This window comes from Siphateles boraxobius, unplaced genomic scaffold (assembly GCF_051911475.1).
Source record: "Siphateles boraxobius isolate OS27281-9 unplaced genomic scaffold, OSU_SipBor_1 41, whole genome shotgun sequence".
Taxonomy (NCBI): domain Eukaryota; kingdom Metazoa; phylum Chordata; class Actinopteri; order Cypriniformes; family Leuciscidae; genus Siphateles; species Siphateles boraxobius.
In genome coordinates this window covers 25,827,205-25,845,162 of record NW_027509042.1, presented here as the reverse complement: position 1 = coordinate 25,845,162, position 17,958 = coordinate 25,827,205, and the positions used below count along the sequence as shown (strand labels likewise).

Sequence of the window (17,958 nt, the reverse complement as noted above, 5' to 3'; positions counted from 1 at the left end):
AAACTTTTACCAATATGGAATCCTTTCGGCTGGTAGTCACTTATGTGTCTGCATTGTCTGCAGTGTGAGTAAGTAATATAAGTGCATGACAAGAATAAATGGTTAAATTAAATTGTTTAAATTTAAAACAAAGTTGATGCTGATAAGGGATTGATCCGTGGCAACACAGTGTGCACATGCGCAGCTTATTCACTTCAATGTCAGCTGCCGTTTGGTCAACGGAATGTGCTGTTCCGGCTCTCAGCCACTCACTGAAAAGAGAAGATGCAGAAAGAGGTGTGAGTGCAGCGGTAAAGCAAGACCTCGCACTTGCAGGACAGTACTTGCAACATTTGAAAAGTTGCTACGGTTTGTCCAAAAAGTCGCTAGATTTGTCGCTAAAGGAGTGTGAAAAGTTGCGAAATGGCAACACTGGTCTGCACTGAAAGCTAGATAAAAGGCAGGGTAAGCTCCACCTCTCCCTAGCAAATACAGAGGGATACAGAAGGAGAGGAATGCCGTTTTTTTATGCATAATGTTTTATTTATTTATTTATTTATGTACATTCTACTTGAAAAGCTATTAAAGGGACAATGTGTAGGAATTTCTCCCATCTAGTGGTGAAATTGTATTTTGCATTCAAACGAATAGTGCTCTACAGCGCCTTGCTTTTTCAAATGCGTGTTGCACCTACGGTAGCCTACGGTAGACCGTAACATTGACTTAACGTTACCTGTTGAGAAGAAAGCAGGCAAGTACAGCGTCTCTTTTGAAAGCTTTCTCCTGCATCAACTCTTTCCACCTGGAAAAAGCTATCCCGACATTAAACCTTGTTTTTGCAATCTCCGGTCCTTTGGCTCCACATAAGTATGGTCCTCCATTATAAATAACTGTGCAGTGCGGCCTTTTAAACTTGCCGGGGCAGTGACAAGCGTCTCTCAAATCTTCTTGTCCGGTTCAGCTGCTTTCAGTCACGTGACGCTGACTCTGAACGTAAAAGCGTTGTGGAAACGCGTTGGCCTGGTACTTTTTAACCCTCTCTGCTATTATAGTTTTTCAAGCTGGCGGAATGACATGGAAGCCTCCGTGGACCTACCCCATCCCATGTATATAAAGATAATAAAATCTTCGTTTACGAGGATTAGTCAGATCATGGGCAGAGGTATTTGTGCACCATTGAGGACATATATATGAATAAAAATATTGATTCTAGATGATAAAATAATTTAAAACTACACATTGTCCCTTTAAATACACAGAGTACCCAAATGATGCCCTGTCTGTTGTTTTTTTCTAGAAAACAATTTTCCCTTCTCTGAACCACTGCCGTTGAGGTCAGGCACTGATGTTGGACAAGAAGGCCTAGCTCCCAATCTCAGTTCCAGTTCATTCCAAAGGTGTTTGATGGGGTTGAGGTTAGGGCTCGTTTTTGAAACACAAAGGTATTACAGGGTTTTCAACACAGCATTAGAGTTAAACTACTCCATCTGACGCTTGACATTGTACTTGATGATGTGAGGCTTGCATGCAGCTGCTCCACCATGAAAACCCATCCCATGATGCTCCTGCCAGACAGGAGCTTTTGTGCTGATATTAATGCCAATGGAAGTTATATAATCGTAATCTATAAATCAGCCGAACATTGGCGCCTTTTATGTACTATGCACCTCGGTGATGCTACTCTGTGACTTTGTGTGCTCTTCCACTTCGTGGCTGAGTTGCTGCTGTTCCTAAACACTTCCACTTCCACTATGTCTGATATGACTGATGTGACCATGGATTTAAGGTACATTCAGTAATGTCAGATTTAATTTAATTAGGAGATTCTAAAGGCGTTTTCACACCTGAAGGTCCGAACCAAAGTTCACATTTTGATACATTTTATACTTTCAGAAAGTTTTGGTTTGGTTTCACACTGCAATTATGCAAGCGCACTAAAGAACTTTACGTGACATACTTGCGTCCTGTCGTCATCATCTATGTGGGCTGCATCTCGACATTGATTGGTTTGTAAATGGACATGCGTCTGACGTCAGCGTGTTGTCAATGCGGCGGGTAACTTTGACATTCTGAATGAACAGACGCATATCGTTGCAACTGTATTGTTATTGTTATGGCATAATTACCTGCAGCACCAACTATACACAAGGCTAGTTCAAATTCGCCAAATGAACATCCTCGTCGTGCGAACATTTTATCGTCGCCGGCAGGAAAGGAGGAGAAGACTGCAAGCAATCATGCGAGCTCTTTTTTGTGTGATTTTTTTCCAGTTGACTTCTAATTATGTCATCAGACCATACTTCAATTAAAAACCTCGTCTCCTCCTCTCCTCATGTGTGTACGGCTCATTTTTCCTGCAATCTTCAGTTTTTTCGGCTATGCGGGAACCACCGGAACTTCCTGTGAAAGGTCTGAAAGTCCGAACCATACAGAAATGCTTTCACACTAGAAACGAACCAAACCTTTGTTCAGTTTGATCCGGACCGAGACTACCTCTTTTCGTCGGACCAAATTTAATCTTTTTGGTCCGGGCCGTGGTCCTTGGGAGGTTTCACACCTGCAATTTTGATTCGGACCAAACTGAAAAGTCCGAAAGTCTGGACCAAACAAGGTAGGTGTGAAAGGGCCCTAAGTCAGAGCTATTCATGTATTTGTTGTGGTTTTTTTTCAATCCTGGTCTTATCTATACACATCCACATATCATCTTTATATTGTGGATATATCACATCTGTGTAAAACGGAGAAATACAGCAGGGTTTTGTACCCCATCAGTTTTATGCATTGGTTAACTGTTCTTCTCCATGGTATTACCTCAGCTCAGCTGCTGTGATGAAAACCAAGATCACCTTCACCCCTTAAGGTGAGAATTGAAATCGTTGACCAATGACTTTTGTCCTCCCAGAATATCTGTTTTCTTGTTGTCACAGACTGAAAGTAGGAAATTGTTTTTTTGACTCTCTCTCTCTCTCTCTCTCTCTCTCTCTCTCTCTCTCTCTCTCTCTCTCTCTCTCTCTCTCTCTCTCTCTCTCTCTCTCTCTCTCTCTCTCTCTCTCTCTCTCTCTGAGCGATGGGGCAGAGTTTGCTATGAGAATAGGTGTGACCTAGGTTTTCCCCAGTTTCTCTTAATATTCACACCATTTCTGTTTAAACGTTTTTGCACACTGAGTCCGATGCCTATTAATGAATCCGTTGTAAAAAAAAATCGCAAAACAATTCAAAATGGAGTCTTCAAACTGTGAAGATGATTTTGTTGTCCTCTCTCTTCTTAAAAAGAGAAAAAAGAGGAAATATTGGGTCCATCCAATCCTGAGATTGCGTGGAGAGGAAGGACAGTTCCACCTCCTTATCAAGGAGCTGTGGGATTATCCCGAGCTATTCAAAGTTTACTTCAGGATGTCAGTGGCTCAGTTTGATGGTTCTTTATATTCTGTGTCTTTGTATTCTGTGCTTTGTTTGTCATACAGAGCTTTGTGGTGAGATTAAGTGGATCAACATGTCAGACCCCATTCTGGATTTTGGTGTTCGCTTATACGGTGGCTCTGAATTTTTAAAACACCTCTCAAAATGTTTGTTACACAAAAAACGGTGAAAATCGATCCGAATTTTTGTATAACGGGCGAAAAAAGTTGTGGGATGTTGGGAAGGTTAAAAAAATGATGCCTTGTCAACAGTACACTTTCAATGTTACCCAGGACATAACATAATCTATGAAAAAGTTAGAAACTGAAAAAGTTGAATTACAGTATGTGGGTGATGTTACAAAAGATGGAGACTCTTTAATCCAAAAAATCTATTCTTATAGATCTATTAGGAATTAGGGCACAAGGAGCATTGGTTCAATCTCAGTTTTTAAACCTTTCACAAATAGATGCCACTTCTAATTTTTTTTCAGTCTTGAGAGAAAGAATGTAGAGAGCAGTATGGTTCTATGCTGGACTGTACAGCAATGATGATGATTTGTCTGCTCACTTCTACGAAGGTCTACACATTGCTTCAGAGAGCTCAAAAGCGGAGCTAAAGAGGCCAGTGTGTGAGCAGGAGCTGCTCATTGCTCTGAAAGAGATGGAGGGGGGTAAAGCCCCTGGCATAGATGGACTCCCTGTGGAGTTTTACAGAGTGTTTTGGGCAGTTTTGGGGAATGACCTGTTGGCTGTTAGTGTGGAGGAGTTACCTATCTGAGGGGTTGTTGCCTTTAAGCTGCAGAAGAGCGATTATTACCTAAAAAAGGTAGTCTACATGATATAAAGAGTGAACAAGTGAACTTGCTGTTCAATTATGCTGTTCTTCAGGTCGTTGAATTATTAGAAAAATAATGCACACCGAGGTGTAACGGCCACTCTGCTTCGCGTCGTGACCGCATTACCACCTCGGGTGTGCATTATTTTTCTAATAATTCAACGGGCTGTCGTCAATTATTCCTTACCTAATGAATCCTTAACTTTAAAATACTTTTAAAAATAATACTTTATTAGAAATTTATGGGAAAAGACAATTTTCTTTTCAAGATGTTTCCAACTCTAACTTTGAACAAATTCTCTAGAATGGCCCATATAGCCTATTTGAACAGGACTTGTCTCCAGGAATGACTAAAAATGTGCTTTTGACTTTCATTTATATTTGGATTATATATATACACTGCCGTTCAAAAGTTTGGGGTCGGTACGATTTTTAATGTTTTTAAAAGAAGTCACTTCTGCTCACCAATGCTGTATTTATTTAATTAAAAATACAACAACAAAAAACAGTAATATAGTGAAATATTATTACAATTTAAAGTAACTGTTTTTGCTTTTTAATATATTTTAAAATATTATTTATTCCTGTGATCAAAGCTGAATTTTCAGCATCATTTTGATCAATGTTGAAAACAGTTGTGTACCATTTTTTCTACGATTCTTTGATGAACAGAAAGTTAAAAACAACAGCATTTATTTGAAATATAATCTTTTGAAACATTATAAATGTATTTAATGTCACTTTTGATCAATTTAATTCCTCCTTGATGAATAAAAGTATTGATTTATTTTATTTATTTCCCCCAAAAAATAAAATAAAAATACTTACTGACCCCAAAGTTTTGAACGGTAGTGTTACAAAAGATTCTATTTCAGATAAATACTGTTCTTTTGATACTTTTCTTTAAATAATTTTTATTGAGTTTTATTAGTGACAAATTTGGGGAGAGGATACATATTCCAAAACTGAAAATACAGTATGAGAATTAACTGCACAATTACTAGACATGGAAAAATATATAAAAAAATGAGATGCTTCCAACTGTATATATATATACAGGTCCTTCTCAAAAAATTAGCATATTGTGATAAAGTTCATTATTTTCCTTAATGTAATGATAAAAATTAAACTTTTATATATTTTAGATTCATTGCACACCAACTGAAATATTTCAGGTCTTTTATTGTTTTAATACTGATGATTTTGGCATACAGCTCATGAATACCCAAAATTCATGAAAACCATGAAAATCTCAAAAAATTAGCATATCATAAAAAGGTTCTCTAAACGAGCTAATAACCTAATCATCTGAATCAACTAATTAACTCTAAACACCTGCAAAAGATTCCTGAGGCTTTTAAAAACTCCCAGCCTGTTTCATTTTTCAAAACCGCAATCATGGGTAAGACTGCCGACCTGACTGCTGTCCAGAAGGCCATCATTGACACCCTCAAGCAAGAGGGTAACACACAGAAAGAAATTTCTGAACAAATAGGCTGTTCCCAGAGTGCTGTATCAAAGCACCTCAGTGGGAAGTCTGTGGGAAGGAAAAAGTGTTGCAAAAAACGCTGCACAACGAGAAGAGGTGACCGGACCCTGAGGAAGATTGTGGAGAAGGACCGATTCCAGACCTTGGGGAACCTGCGGAAGCAGTGGACTGAGTCTGGAGTAGAAACATCCAGAGCCACCGTGCACAGGCATGTGCAGGAAATGGGCTACAGGTGCCGCATTCCCCAGGTCAAGCCACTTTTGAACCAGAAACAGCAGCAGAAGCGCCTGACCTGGGCTACAGAGAACAGGGTTCGTACAAGGTGCTTAAAGTGCTTGAAGTACTTGAATTTGACTTTTTTTAAATTTAAGTCCTGGAAAACCCTTGAAAACAGACATATTTTTGAAGAGGTACTTGAAAAGTGCTTGAATTATTAAAAATAGGGATGCACCGATACCGAGCTCATGTAAAAATACTCCGAATCCAACAACCGATAGGCCTACCAGGCAGCGTGTGTATAGTAACACATAGCTGTGGTGCGCAAGCTGATCAGAGGAAACCACGCAGTGGATTGAGCGCGCAGGGCACAGACGCGCGAGCTGGTCGAGCACATCCCTTTAAACAGACATCAGTGGAAGGTGTGTAGTTCATTTGGATGTCAATGGCAAAGAAAATAAAACGAGGCATGTAGCTTATTATTAACGTTAACTGACGAGTGAGCGCAGTTCCGTTTGAATGCTCTTGATTGCTGATCGTTCACTCAGCACGTATTATTTGGATGAAAACTAACTCGTATATGTAAGTAAAGTAAAACATGAACTGTTATCTGATTTGTGTATAACGAGTGATTACCTACATTATTACTGGACGTTTGCAGTCAAGAAGTTCCATGAACGCAAACATCAGCGCGCGCCCCCGCAAACCAGCGTCTCCGCGCGCGAATACTGAATTAAATTGTCTTTCACGTCTTGCGCTTGTACAACTTTTGTGTTGTAATTCACACAAAATTATGTAAAAACGGCCATCTTGGCGAGTATCCTAGTAAACAAAGTCAGTTATATCTCAAGTGAAGTAGCCATGTTCAAATGGGGTCCGTGCGTTCGGTCTTAAAGGGGCAGTTTAACAAACCCACTGCTGTTTTAATGTTAATCAAACAATGGACAAATAAATTACTCACTGCTCTTGACTAAATAGGCTGCACTTTTCAGCTTTACAAAAAGATACATCTACGTATATTTAATTTATCCAGTAATGAATATGCAATTTTTTCACATTTTATTACTTTATTCAAATTTCTGTACTAGATCTACCCGAAAAACTCAAAAAACACTGTTTTTTTCATTTCTAGCCTATCTTTGTTCTATTGTATTTATTTGTAAGTTGATTATTCGTTCTTATTTTGTTGCTGACTGCTTAATAATGTTTTAAATTCACATTAATTAGGCTGGCAGTTTTTGTTGTAGTATTAAAATTAGATTAAATAATTGATATTTCACTGGTGTCTAAACATTTGTACCACTGACCCAATCCTTTGCTAAGTATGTGCTGTGCTATTCAATGAAAGATACAATATGATAGAGCAATATAATGTACAGTAACTGAAGCTCATACAATGCCTCTTAACAGGCTTAATTAAGCATGAAAATAATTGAAAGAAATATATATTTGATGAACAAATTAAGCCAACTAATATGATTTATATTCTTTTGGTTTATCTACTAATACATTTAAAAATTACAAATGCAGTGAAAATTCAGGGATCGGTTACGGTATCGGTATCTCGTTCTGCAAAAAGTGTTTTTTTTTTTTTGAAAAAATAAAATAGTTTCACGCTAAATCAATGCTGCAGCCCGTCTGAGATATAGAGCTATTTCTTATGGCTATGAGCATGATATCAAGTATATAATACAACTTTCATTCTTCAGGTCAATCATATATATTAATGGAAAAAAATTCAGTTTCAATATCCTTTCAATGGGATTTCCCATGCCTGACAGCGCTGGTCAATGGATTGACCTCTATGAAGTGAAACATCAGATACCATATGTTTAATTTGAGTAAAAAAATAAAATGAAATAAATAAAAATAATAATAAAGATATTGTTTGATAAGTGCCGATTGAAGTCCTTGAAATCCAAAAAAGTAGTGCTTGAAAAGTCCTTGAAAGTCCTGGAATTTCATTTGACAGAATCTGTACGAACCCTGAGAGAAGCAGCACTGGACTGTTGCTCGGTGGTCCAAAGTACTTTTTTCGGATGAAAGCAAATTTTGCATGTTATTCAGAAATCAAGGTGCCAGAGTCTGGAGGAAGACTGGGGAGAAGGAAATGCCAAAATGCCTGAAGTCCAGTGTCAAGTACCCACAGTCAGTGATGGTCTGGGGTGCCATGTCAGCTGCTGGTGTTGGTCCACTGTGTTTTATCAAGGGCAGGGTCAATGCAGCTAGCTATCAGGAGATTTTGGAGCAATTCATGCTCCAAATCTGCTGAAAAGCTTTATGGAGATGAAGATTTCATTTTTCAGCACGACCTGGCACCTGCTCACAGTGCCAAAACCACTGGTAAATGGTTTACTGACCATAGTATTACTGTGCTCAATTGGCCTGCCAACTCTCCTGACCTGAACCCTTATAGAGAATCTGTGGGATATTGTGAAGAGAAAGTTGAGAGACGCAAGACCCAACACTCTGGATGAGCTTAAGGCCGCTATCGAAGCATCCTGGGCCTCCATAACACCTCAGCAGTGCCACAGGCTGATTGCCTCCATGCCACGCCGCATTGAAGCAGTCATTTCTGCAAAAGGATTCCCGACCAAGTATTGAGTGCATAACTGAACATAATTATTTGAAGGTTGACTTTTTTTGTATTAAAAAAACATTGGTCGGATGAAATATGCTAATTTTTTGAGATAGGAATTTTGGGTTTTCATGAGCTGTATGCCAAAATCATCAGTATTAAAACAATAAAAGACCTGAAATATTTCAGTTGGTGTGCAATGAATCTAAAATATATGGAAGTTTAATTTTTATCATTACATTATGGAAAATAATGAACTTTATCACAATATGCTAATTTTTTGAGAAGGATCTGTATATCTTTCTTCTGGCTCAGTGACACACCTGAATGAATCGCTCATTAAGTATGCGGGCCCCATTTTCTCCTCAGGTGTGAACCACTAAATAGGCATGATGGTGTTGAAATCGTTGACGCCCCTTGCGAATATTGCCTTTCCAAACAAAAAGTGTCTTACAAAATTTAAATCAATGTATTGTTTTATGTGAATGATTAGGCAGGATGATTTTACATCATTTTGAAGAAAAAACTCTAGGCAACGACATCCATTAGTCAAGTCTTATTGACACATATTTAGTATGTGTTTTGTGGCCTTATTTCAGAAACTTTATTTTTTTCAATAACCATGCATAAACAATATTCCCTCAAAAATACAAACATGTACATACATGTTGCTCACATATTATGCTAGCCCTGTTTGTGCTAAATAGTGTAATTACACCTTTGCCATTAATATGTTTATAAGCAACTGAAAAAGGCACAAATGTCAGGGCATGTCAGAACATCTCAAGGACCCCAAAAACCCCTTAGACCCCAGAGGGTTAATATGATCAAAGTTATGAATCAGGACATTGAAGGTGTTTTGAAAATCAATGGTGGTTTGAGTACCAAGGTTTTTAGGGGTATTACACAGAGTTGTGCACTCAGGAATGTTATTCTCTGGCTATTGAGCCTTTGCTGAATAAATTGCAATAAAAAATGTAAAGTTTTTCTTTGCTGTATGGTGATATACACTATCAGGTTTCAACTTATGCTGACGGTATAATAATCATGGTTAATGGGCAGCGAGATATTAACCAAATGGAGGGTATTATAAAATATGCTGGAACTATCTCAGCCAATAAAGTAAATTGGGATAAGAGTGAGGCATTGGTTTTAGAAAATGGGACCGAGGCCAACCAGTTTTACCTGATAGAATAACCTGGAAAAAGGGAGGTTTCGAATGTTTGGTAGTTTATCTTGGAGATATGGTTACACAGAAAACTGATTGGAAAAATCAAACTGAATCAGAAAACTGATTGAAAAAAAAACTAGGAAGTAATAGTAGAGAAAATGGTAGGTAGACTGGCCTAATGAAAGTGGATTCATTCACAATTATCTTTTAGGGGAAGACTGTTGATAATGAACAACTTGGTAGCTTCGATTCTCTGGCATAAGCTGTGTTGTGTAGATCTACCCATAGGGTTATCTCAGCTGCAAAGGATTTTTGTGGACTTCTTTTGGGATCGGTTCCACAAAATGTATTGTTTCTACCTAAGGATGAGAGTGGACAAGGCTTGGTGTATTTACCAAGCAGAATGGCAACATTTCGTCTAGAATTCATTCAAATATTTTTAACACGACCTGCTGATTTGGTTTGGAGGAATGTGACCAAGGTCATTCTACAAAGGGTGGAGGGACTTGGAATTGATGTTAGTCTCTTTTTGGATTACAGGAAGTTTTACCTGAATGGCGTATCTCCTTTTTATTGTGGACCCTTTAAAATATGGGGACTCTTCACTTTTGAGATAATTGACAATTCAGACTCCTTACTTTGGCTTTTGGAGGAGCCCCTTGTCAAGATTGATATAACAAATGAGGTGCCTGGCCTCACTCAGAAGTTGTTTGCCTCTAGAACTGTAAAGCTGAGGCAAATTGTCAGTGTGGCTGGCCCTGACTTAAGTGATGTTACAGCAACAGCCCTTTTGCTGGGGCACAGGTCAATTCGCCACACAGAAACAATAGTAGTAATGTGGAGGAAGAAGCTCACAGATAAGGAAATCACACTTCTTATGACCTTGACCTGGAAAAGGCTTTGAGGTTCCTGATACAAATTATCCTGTTCCGAAAATTAGGATTACTCCGGTCTTGAAGGGCATGTCAAGTCCTCTGCCAGACCTTCACGAGCTGCAAGACTTGTATTTGGATACAGTAGAGGGGAAAGTTTGATATATTGTACATGTTGTGTTAAAGTTGTTAGTTGGCAGTTAATGCATTTATTTCTGATATCAATCGAAGTGTTAATGATCAGTGTGTTATTTATGCTTTAAGGGAAACAGTTTTTCATTGTTTTTTAGAATTCATTTATTTTTGGGGCAGGGTATAGCCAAGAGCAAAGAGTAGTCTGGTCACAACACGCACACACATTATTATTCTAAACCAGGACTGGAGGGATGTCCCATCAGTAATTACAGTATAAAGGATGTCATGGTTGCTTAGCAACAGCATCTTTACTTTGCACCATCACACCTCAGTCCACCTTTACTGTAGGGATTCATAGCAACAATAGATTTTTAATATTGATTATTGGCACATTGCGACAACATGATATAGTGTTGTAATATCAACTAGTATACAGTTTTTTTTAATTCACTTTGGTACTATTTTCACAAGTAAGGAGTACATTTTCAAAACTCTTAGTACAAAAATCCAAACTGATCACAGTTGTAACACAGCTAGTCATTCTTTCAAAACCTGATCTCATGCCTTCATTCAGTTATACACATTTTCAGTCCACATAATACTACGTTTACATGTGCACCAATAATGTGATTATTTCTAATAAACAGAGTAAGTTCTTAATTGCAATAAGATGTTTACATGACATGAGCAGAACTCTTCATTCCAGTTTACATGCAATTTTCATTATTCTGATTATTTGCTAATAAGTATCGTTAAACCACACACTCATATAGGCATACAGCATGGATGTTACCGGCCATTGTTTTACCAAACACATTTTACGGACAAACTGGATATTATTCGGCGCCTTGATGCACATCCCAATGCCGGGCTTGCCCACGTTGTGGTCGCGTTCTTCACGCCATCTAGATGAAGATACGGAGCAGAGACTGCGCACTGTGCAAAGCGAGTTGTTTTGACAGAGTTGAGTGACTTGGTGAAGAGAAAACTTTAGAATAATGTCACGGAGTTCTTTCATGAAGTTGTGTTAAGTTTTTAATTACAGCTGTAAACCTGCTTTATAGAAGATAGTGTTTAGTTCAATCACAGTGTCAATGTTACAAAGTTCATCAATTATGAAAATGTACTTAATTAAACTATAAAGCAGCTCTACAACAAAGGTGTCATTATTCAGCTCAAGTCAGTTCCATGTTTGATCGGATCAGTTCAAAAACAAGCAAGTTTACTGTGCTTTTATATTTATACTTTATCTCTAATGAGAACCAACACGTTTGAAACTTAAAGCACTTCACATCCAATCACATCTCTGTTTATTTTGAAATGCTGATATGATTTTTTGGGTTTCATGTATGTGCTTATTAATTTCTCTCAGGATCCCCGGCAGACTGAATGACAGAAGGACACCATTAGGAGAGCTGAACTGGATTTTCACAGCTATTACTGACACAATTGCATGGAACGTCCTGCCGAGAGGTTTGTTCTGATAAAAGTCCAGCTATTCAACAATCTCTGAAGATTTAGTTTCATGTCAATCAACAGCACAGACCTTTCAGGGCCTCCCACAAGGGTGACAAATTATTTTTGATCATCAACGTCTGTTAAATGACTTGGCTCATTCAGAACCCAGATTTGCCTGTTTACTTTGCTTGTTGTTCCACAAAATAACAAAAAATGGCAGAGATGTTGCATATGCACTTAACATGGTGACGTGACGTAAATATGCACAGTGTAGTGTCATTTACAGTATGCGGGCTGAGTTTGGATTTAAGTCATTTTCCGATCCCACTTCCCCACTAATATCCTTTTTGCTACAAAACCCATACAATTTAAAAGATTATAATAAAACATCTTCAAAATATTGAGTGTAAAAAACATATATAGATTGCTGCCCTCTATGAAAATCCATAACTATGTAATATCACATGAGGAGATCACATATTATACATGCTGATATTCAGAACAACAGCACATTTGCAAAGTATGAAACTGATTTTAACAGTTAAAGAGATTAAAGAATTCTAATTTTAGATTAAGGTTTGGTGATATAGCTCTTGATATTTTTCTTTATTTTGATGTTATTCAATATGTATCCCAATGTTTTTGCAAAATAAAAAAAGTTTTTTTAACCCCATGAAAAGACATGATCTGGATAGAACAGATGTTGTTACAAATTAAATATGTTGTTTATAGAGGCATTTTGCATGGCTTTGAGCGTGATATTGCTCATATAAATACCCAAGTATATGATACAGCTTTTATTCTTCAAGTCAACCATATATTAATGGGAGAAAAAAATATTTTTGAATAAGGAAAGCAATATCTTTGTCATAGTGTTTTTATTTTATTTTCTATTTTATTTAATCAGTTTAAAGTTACAGGGACCGTGGACATTAATAAACGCTTACGTAAATGTGCCAGTTTAGCCATCTTGGCTAATTTTCAACTGCAGTCACTGGGCAGATGTAATGACCGATAAAAATACATTCAGACAATCAACAATACTTATACATACATTAAAACACATTTCATAAAAGTTCATAAAATACATTAAACAAGGACAACAAATCAAAACATGAATCAGATGATTTAAAAAACTACATAATATGAGTACACACTTGATTGTCTTTTAGCCATGATTTTAATCTTAAATAGCCCATATGAAACAACGTCTCTAATAGACGCAGGCAAACTGTTCCAAATGTGTGCTGCTCTCACAGAAAAAGCTGACTGACCCATAGCAGTTCTTTTCATTTGTATGACACAATCCCCTCTTGTTACAGACCTTGTATGTCTGATAACAGTATTTTTTTTTGTTTTATAAAAATAGTTAGTGGTGGGGAAGCTAGGCCATGTAAAATTTTAAAAACAAGACAAGAGTCGGTAAATTTAATAAGATTGTCCCAAGTCATTAAATTATGTTTTTTTTAAGCAGTAGCAGTGGTGATAGGTATTAGGCTTCCTATCAAGCACCTTAGAAGCTTGATGGTACAGTAACTGCACATGTTTTTAGTGTTGTGCTGGAGGCTTGTGCCCAGCTAGTCAAACAGTACAACAAATATGGCATGATCATAGCATTAAAATATATTGTAGCTGCCTTTGTAGTCAGACAATTTCTTATATGACGGAAATTTGACATAAATTTATAAAGCATTATAACTTTTTTAATTTGTTTTTTAAATGTTAAATTAGAATCAATTATTATACCTAAATATTTGAAATCAGATACCATTGACAGTTGTTCCCCTGCAATATAAATATTTTCTACAGAATTATCTGTTGACCTCTTTGTGAAGAACATACATGCTGTTTTCTTTATATTTAAATAAAGACAGGAATCACTAAGCCATTGCATAAAATCGTCCATCACTGCCGTGAGCTTATATGCTGCTTGCTGCTTGTTCGGCGCATGTACATAAATGACAGTGTCGTCTGCATACATTTGAATCTCAGACTCATTGCATACAGTCGGGAGATCATTTATGTACAGGCTAAACTGTTCTTTCAATGGTTAAAGTTACCGCAGTCATTGCATGTGCTGCACCATTTAGTTTTATTAGTTTATTTTTATTTATATATTTACCTTTTTTAGAATTTAAAAGATAATAAAGAAAGATTTTGTTTTTATAAATGAGATCTCTGATTGTAGTCCTGTAAAAAGTAGTGCTTAAAGTCCTTGTAAGTCCTGATATTTGTTTACTGTCTTATAAGATGAACTTTTAACATGTTACACAGTCGCGATATTCACAATATTCTTAATTGTATATTGTCAGCAAATAAATTGCGATAATTTCACTTATCTTCCATGTATTGCTCAGTCCTAGTTTAGACACAATTTGGCAAGTTCATTTTCTAAATTTATATTTGCTTCTTAATACAAAATAGTTCCAAAAGCTAAATTAGGTTTAGTCGTTGCATGTCCTAGAGCTACTCAGACTGCCAGCAGTAAACACAGACAATAGAAGTGAGATAAATGGTGACGCATCCTGGTGCTGTTATACTGAATGTCATCACTTTTACCATTGCTTGCTTGGCCAGTCAGATTACAGGACCAAAACTAACTGTTGTATAAAGAAGTATAATGATGCTTGTTTGTGCATTCACAAGCTCTGTCAATGCTTTGCTGGCAGTTCGTACAGTATTCTTCATTAAAGGACAAGATATGTAGGTAAATTCTCAAACACTAGCAGCACAGAACACAAGCTTTGAAGATTTGCTTCTGTCTCTTTCCTGAGGAGGAACCAAGCTTGATTCTGTGGGTATATGATTCCCTAGGCTTTAGTCTGCCATGCACACACATAATAATCATTGTATCTCATTAAGACTGAGCATTTCACACAACAGAATTTAGGATTTTAAGTAAGTTACCTGTTATCACATAAAACATAAAGCATTTAATAAAAAAATGTTCTCTCTCTTTCTCTATAGATCTCTTTCAGAAATTATTTCGTCAGGATCTTTTGGTGGCCAGTCTATTTCGTAATTTCCTATTGGCTGAGAGAATTATGAGGTCATATAACTGTACACCAGTCAGCAGCCCCAGGTTGCCACCTACATACATGCACGCTATGTGGTAAGTGTATGGATGTGAACACACATATATCATTATTTTCCCTAACATGTGCAACCTTTGTTCAGACTGGACAAAATTCTCATTGTTTTGGTGTATCTACTTTTGAGTCCGAATCTTCACATTAGATTTCAGGTGCTATATGTATTTACAATAATGTAGACATTATTATATGTACATGTCTACGTTCACACAGTCTTTGTTTATTACAGTCAAAAAATATGCATGAATGAGTCAAATACAATATTGCCTTTAGAGTCGTATAATTTGTCATACAACTCATTAGTTTAGCACCACAGCAAGATGTTGTGATGGTCATGAGCACAGATAAAAATGTCAAGTTGTCAGTAGTTTACACAATAATAGGTACTCTTATATGTTGTAGAAGACAGACTCTTGGCATCATGTTAAGCCATTACAATGGCAACTGATGTATTTACACTGGACATTGACTACACTGTCTAAACATATCTGATAAGGACATTTCTGGAGTTTTCACTTGCAAAATAACTGTGAAGAGAACCCCTTTTCTAAAAATCAGAATCAGGTGCAGAGTGAACAAATCACTATAGTTTGTAATTTATAGTTTAAAATGTATGCATACGTATTCTGGGTAAAATGGTTAAAGGAATTACTCAAAGTCGATATTAAAATAAAGAAGTACCATGCTTTCTCAGTACTTAGTTCAAAATATATGTTTTCCTTAGTATTTGTTTTGTCTCAAAATGTCACTTGTGTTTTATGATTTACAGAGAAAATGTAGCCTGATAGTCCTGATACTGTCTATTGTGTCATTGATATTAATCAAACCACAATACTGATAAGATAAAAACACTTATCCTAATCAACGTATTTGTTCTTTACTATGGACTATACTTAACTGCTTCAAAGGATTATGCCATTGTTTTAATTAAAGTAATATTTCAATAACATATTTAAGGTAATGCTTTAAATGTTAATATTTTTCTTGATATTTAATAAATTTCAAAATAAATATTTAAATTACATTTTTAATTAAAGTTTTGTATTCGATAGCGCATTATTTTGTTGTGGCAAAATTGTTCTCGTGAATCATAAAATTTCACTCGTTATTGACTACTGGTAACAGTGTTGAGGTAACCATGATTTCAACTCAAGTCACAACCTCTCAGTAACAGTAACATTCTGTTTATTATATTTCTACTAGAAGTCAAATCGATACGCCAGGTTTTAAACAACATCCCACGGAGAAAGAGAGTTTTTTTCTTTTATTCCCACAGTGAACGGCACTACTCATTTATGTACATTGGTATTTTACTCATAGCTCTCTCCCTCTGCATTTTACATGACCTATATTATGAATTTTCATTCCCCAGCTCTCTCCCCCTGTTTTCTATCATCAGTATCATGCTGTTGGCTAAACCTGCATTGTGTAATCCTCAACAGTTTACGATGGAATAGAAAAAGTGCTTTGTTCTTCACAGTAGTTGCAGCTTGAATTTCATAAAATGCCATTAGCAAGAGGGTAATAGATTTCAGTTTCATAATGGAGCATCAGAGCTCTTTAGTTACACTGGGCAGAAAGTTCTTCTGAGCTTATGAAACAGGAGGTGAGAAATGGAGAGAGGAAACAGAGGGAACATTTGGTAAGGAAAGAGTTACGGGAACATTTTAGAGGAAATATGGTGCCTTCCGCTATTAGGAGACATGCCAATGCAGGGAAGGGAGTAAAGGAGTGAGAAACAATACAGGAAACAGACAGAGAGAATGTAAATGATCTTTGTGAAATGATCATTGCAGTATCCATCATTATTATTAGGGCTTCCAATTCAACATGTTAATTTAGTACAACAAATTGGTTAATTTATCATCATATTACACAAGTAATTTATATTATTAATAATCAATACAAACAATAATAAAATAAAGGTCTCGTAGGAGACCTTTTTTTCATGGGGCGACACATATTGAAGCAGCAGTGGGAAGGGAAGTATAGCATATAGAGCTTCTCTGAAAAAGTTAGAACACAAAATAATATTAATAAGAGGGAAAAGCAGATCAGTCCGCAAAACTTGCAAGATACAATAGATCAGTGGAGTGAGAATACTAAAGCCTGAAGAAAGGCCCTATGCCTGTTGTCATGATCCATTATTGAAGCTGGCCTAATGATGGTGGGGTCACTCTCTTTGTATATTTACATTCCACTGGGAGAAATCCTGTTGATTAGAGACTATTAAAGCGTATTATAGTCATAGCTGTAGTTCTGGCTCTTCAGTGGACAACACTTTTGATGTGTTATGTAATGTCATGAATTAAATATACCCAAAGTGTTGCGGGTTCTTTGATCAAAGCAATTCTCTCAGCCTATGTTGCAAAGGAAAATACAGCAATGTTAAAAAAAAAGCTATGTTAAACCTCAGTGTGTGATGGAGGTCTGAAAGTTCAGTGCTGCTTCTGTAATAACTTAACATGCAGCCTTTGAGAAGTGCAGTGAAGATTACATGCAGATACTATAAAGCAGTGCTTCTCAATTCGTGCTGCAGTACGTGCAACTAACCATATAATTATACAGATTTAGTATAGTGAGATAAATAGGCTAATTCATTTTTAAAAAGGAAGTGAAAACACTTCCAATACCGTATCTTTTGACGTCAAAAGGAATGTGTCCAATCAAAAACTACGGTATTTTGGTGCAGATCCATCTGTCATTAGATGGCTAGCCAAATTAGGCAGATC

General features: G+C 36.7%; 1 protein-coding gene across 7 annotated transcripts in view; it reads left to right on the top strand.

The window, feature by feature from the left end:
• The window catches only part of rptor (regulatory associated protein of MTOR, complex 1), a 389,484-nt gene that overhangs the window by 204,007 nt on the left and 167,519 nt on the right, over positions 1–17,958 (top strand). For all 7 annotated transcript variants that reach the window (XM_077199050.1, XM_077199052.1, XM_077199048.1 and 4 more), the window contains 2 exons: positions 12,049–12,149; positions 15,102–15,246. In XM_077199050.1, coding sequence (XP_077055165.1) covers positions 12,049–12,149; positions 15,102–15,246 — 246 coding nt within the window. The remainder of the gene's footprint in view (positions 1–12,048; positions 12,150–15,101; positions 15,247–17,958) is intronic.